The following is a 3905-nucleotide window of genomic DNA, read 5'->3' on the forward strand; positions in this document are numbered from 1 at the left end:
ACTCAACATGTCGACGCCGAGAAACCCGCAAAGTAATGGTCAAGCCGAATCGACGAACAAGACCATCATCGACGGTCTGAAGAAACGACTCGACTTAAAGAAAGGATGCTGGGCAGACGAACTAGATGGTGTCCTGTGGTCCCATAGAACCACTCCTCGCGGAGCGACGAAAACTACGCCCTTCTCAATGGCCTACGGCATCGAGGCGATGGCTCCCGCAGAAGTGAACGTGACGAGCCTACGCCGGTCGCGAATGCCACAGAACGCTGAAATCAACCGCGACATGCTCCTAGATGCACTCGACGATATCGAGGAAAAGCGCGACCAAGCGCTACTCCGCATCCAGAATTACCAGCATCAAATCGAGAGCTATTACAACAAAAAGGTCAAGTCGCGCCCTCTCGAAATGGGCAACCTCGTCTTAAGAAAGGTCTTCGAAAACACTAAGGAGTGGAAGGCCGGCAAGCTCGGAGCCAACTGGGAGGGACCATACAAGATAGTCGAAGTCATCAAACCAGGAGTATACCGCCTCGAGACTTCGACAGGCGAAGCAGTACCGAGAGCCTGGAACTCCAAACATCTCCGCCTTTTCCACCCTTAGCCTGGAAACACAAACCCGAGTGAATGCGCCACAAAGGCCACTTTCACTCGCAATCTACTAATCGAGTAAAAGCGCCATAAAGGCCGCTTTTACCCAAAAAAAAAAAAAAAAAAAAAAAAAAAAAAAAAAAAAAAAAAAAAATCGAGTGAATGCGCCACAAAGGCCACTTTCACTCGCAATCTAAGAACTACGAATGGCTTGATTCCCGCAAAGGGATACGTAGGCAGCCCAAAGAAAAAGGGTCCAGCCGAAATAAAAAAAATATATAAAAAACCTCCCCGAGGAATCGATCTCCGAAGCAGACGATCACTTAAGCGATGCCTACTCGAGCACGCCCCGGCTCCTCGAACAAACGTATCGGCACTCGCATCCCACGATTGAATACGTCCTGATCAGACATGTATTCACGGGATCGACCGCGTTGCGACCTAAACCAACACGGCCGAGACAATGACTCCGATTCATCCTATAATTAACTAAGTAAGGTCTGGCCAACCAAACGCTTGAAAATTACATTGGGATCGACTCGGAACCGTCAAAGTCGAAAACTCTTAATTAACAATTTAAACTCAAAATGGCAAACGGTCGCGACTCAAAGAGGTCAATCGAGACAAAGTCATAACAAGTTTAAAATTATAATGATTCGACATCTCGAACAACATTTACACCGAACAAGCAGAGTCACTTCAAATCTTGAGAAGTCACGATTTTGATAGACAAATCTAAAGTAAATCAGTCCAAATCACCAAAAGAGTTCGAGATAGCGAGAAAACAGCAAAACAAAAGCCTCGAGGGCAAAGGTTCAAAAAAAAAACTACAACAATGAGTCATATAAGACTCAAAAGAAAACAACATACAAGAGACGCTAATCCTCTCGGTCGCTCTCACGATCGTTGAGGGCAGAAAGCTCCGAAGCCCTGACACTCGACTCGCGAGCAACCTCCTCATTACCTCGACGAGACCCTTCAGCCGAAGTATCCGAGAGCACGAGGACAGGACCACCGTCTTCAGCAGCATTGGTCCCCCGATTAGGCGTCTCCCCCTCAAACGCAGCCGAAGAACCCTCTACAAAAGGCGTCGGCTCGTCGCGGCGCCCGTCGATTGGATCAGAGGGCGGAGTAACAAGATTTGCTGCGGTCTCTGGGTCGATCAGACCGACATTGGACCCGTAGGGATCAAGACTCGCCAAAATACGAGCATCCACAAACTGGGAATCCAATATAAGAGGAGAAAGCGTGAGATCCACCTCGGGTATCTCACCAACCTCGAGCTCCTCGGCCTCCTGCTCGTATTTTTTCTCTTGCTCCGCGAAAAGATCGATCGTGGCTTGCAGGATGTCGCTCCCAGCCCTCTTCAAGGCTTCGAGGCATTTTCTGGTCCCAAAAGCTTGGCTATGAAGCAACCGAGCCTTGTCGTAAAGGCTTCGACGTTCCTCTCGGGAGCGAATCCTGGCGAAGCGACGGTTAGCCTTTGCAGACATCTCGGCCTCAACCCTTCCTCGTTCCTTTGTCACTTCCAAGATCCTGGAATCTCTAAGGCGCTTCATCTCTCTTTCATGAGATGCAGCGAGCGAAGCTTTCTCGCCCTCGAGCTCAGCGTTCTTCTGCTCGAGTTCATGGATAATCCCGCGAGATGCCACCAAGTCGGCCTTGAGTTCGTCCCTTCGAGCCATCGCACGAGTGACCATCCCGTTGAGCCTCTCGACGTTAGCCTTTGATGTACTCAGCTGACGAGCAGAAGCTTCCTCCTTCTCCGCGTGTTCCTTCTTGGCCAGCTCAAGTTCAGTCGAGACTCCTTTCAGGGCAGTGTCGTACTTATCAATCACGACGTTCATCGCGCCGTCTCCCTAGACGAACAAGAAGATAAAAATCATAAGAGAAAGAGAAAGAGACAACAAGTAATGCAACAAGAAGGGGAAGAGGTCGAAGTGTTTACCAGCAGCTTTGCCCTCGCAGCCTCCTCGTATTCATCCCCGAAGATGAGGTCCCTCACGGCAGGAAGGGATTTTGCCCTCCCTCTAAGCTGACGAAGAAGCTCCCCGCACTTCTCGGGAACGTACGCCAGAGGGGCCGGCCCCTCGTAGTGGAAAGAGACCTTATCCGGAAAGTTAATCCCGGGAGCCCTCCTCAAGATAGCAGAGCCGCGAGGAGACGTGCCGGTCTGAACGGCCCCCGCCCCAGTGATAGCCGGAGTCTCCTCGCTAGGAAGCGTCAGAACAGGAGATCGCACGTCATCGTCGATCTCGTCGTTGTGCCTTCTCACCAAAAGCGGCGACTCACCACTATCTTCGTCGGAACCGTCCGGGATGGCGGCGTTAAGGGAAGCCTCAGATCCATCTGCTTCCCTCGCATCATCTCGCTCTCTCGAGACTTCGGCCTCAGAAACCTCCTCTTCAGGCCGAGTTTCTTCGTCTTCCTCCTCAGTACCAGTCGGCTCCTCGGGGCCCTCCGATTGAGCCTCAACAGACCTCTTGGTCTTCTTCCTCTTCTTCTTCTTCTTCTGAAGATCACCGGAAGGGGGGACGCCGCTCGCCTCCTCGGCGTTCTCCTCGGCTTCCGAGACACCCCTCTTCCTCTTCCTACTTTTCTTCGCAGTCGCAGCACCGGAAGGAGGAACCTCGCTAGCGCGAGGGACAGCCGTCGAGGGCCCGCCCCCGCTAGTCAGTCCTAGTTGAACGGCAAGCATCGCGCTCAAGTCTGGAAGAGTTCCCATTCTCTTTGCCTCGTTGACTTGTTTCTGGATATCTCTCGGAAAAATTTCCAGCCTCTTCGCGCGAATAGGAAGAACTGTTGGAAGATCTGACCTCCACCCTCCTGAAAACACAAGGCAGAGAGGTTAGCACGCGACAAGCAAGCCATACGGCCAAAAAAAAATATATACAAGAAACGGCGAGAGAACGCACTTCGAGCAATCCGATCTTTAAGCTCGTAGGTCTTCTCGACGGTGATCTCAGACCAACGGTAGATTCTAAGCAAAGCGACGGCTTGAACGCTCTTCAAGAAATCTTCGGGATAGACGGGGGACGTAGGATGGCCAACTGCGAACAAAAGAAAAGGAGAATCTCATTAGGAACAACAAAGTCAGACGTAGTTCGCGACAAGGTACTCTACCACAGGATCGATTCCAAAGAACCCGATAGTCCTCCTGAGGAGGCTCCTCGAAAGCCGAGACGTCGGATTTAAGAAAGAAGTAAGAGCGCTGCCAATTCTGCGTCTTGTTCGGATGACCGGCGCATACATTACAGTTTGGTCGCATTTTCACCGAGTAGGTTCCGTCCTTCATATCGGTTATCGAGGTCATCTCC

General features: G+C 51.3%; 1 protein-coding gene across 1 annotated transcript; it reads right to left on the minus strand.

The window, feature by feature from the left end:
* Positions 1–1343: 1343 nt before the first annotated feature.
* Positions 1344–3323, minus strand: LOC125596335 (meiosis-specific protein ASY2-like). The gene is made up of 2 exons (XM_048771516.1): positions 2537–3323; positions 1344–2447 (listed from the first exon to the last, which is right to left on the minus strand). The coding sequence occupies exons 1-2, from the start codon at positions 3311–3313 to the stop codon at positions 1467–1469; spliced, it is 1758 nt and encodes a 585-aa protein (XP_048627473.1). The 5' UTR covers positions 3314–3323; the 3' UTR covers positions 1344–1466.
* Between the last annotated feature and the right edge of the window lie 582 nt (positions 3324–3905).

This window comes from Brassica napus, unplaced genomic scaffold (assembly GCF_020379485.1).
Source record: "Brassica napus cultivar Da-Ae unplaced genomic scaffold, Da-Ae ScsIHWf_1191;HRSCAF=1706, whole genome shotgun sequence".
NCBI classification, from domain to species: domain Eukaryota; kingdom Viridiplantae; phylum Streptophyta; class Magnoliopsida; order Brassicales; family Brassicaceae; genus Brassica; species Brassica napus.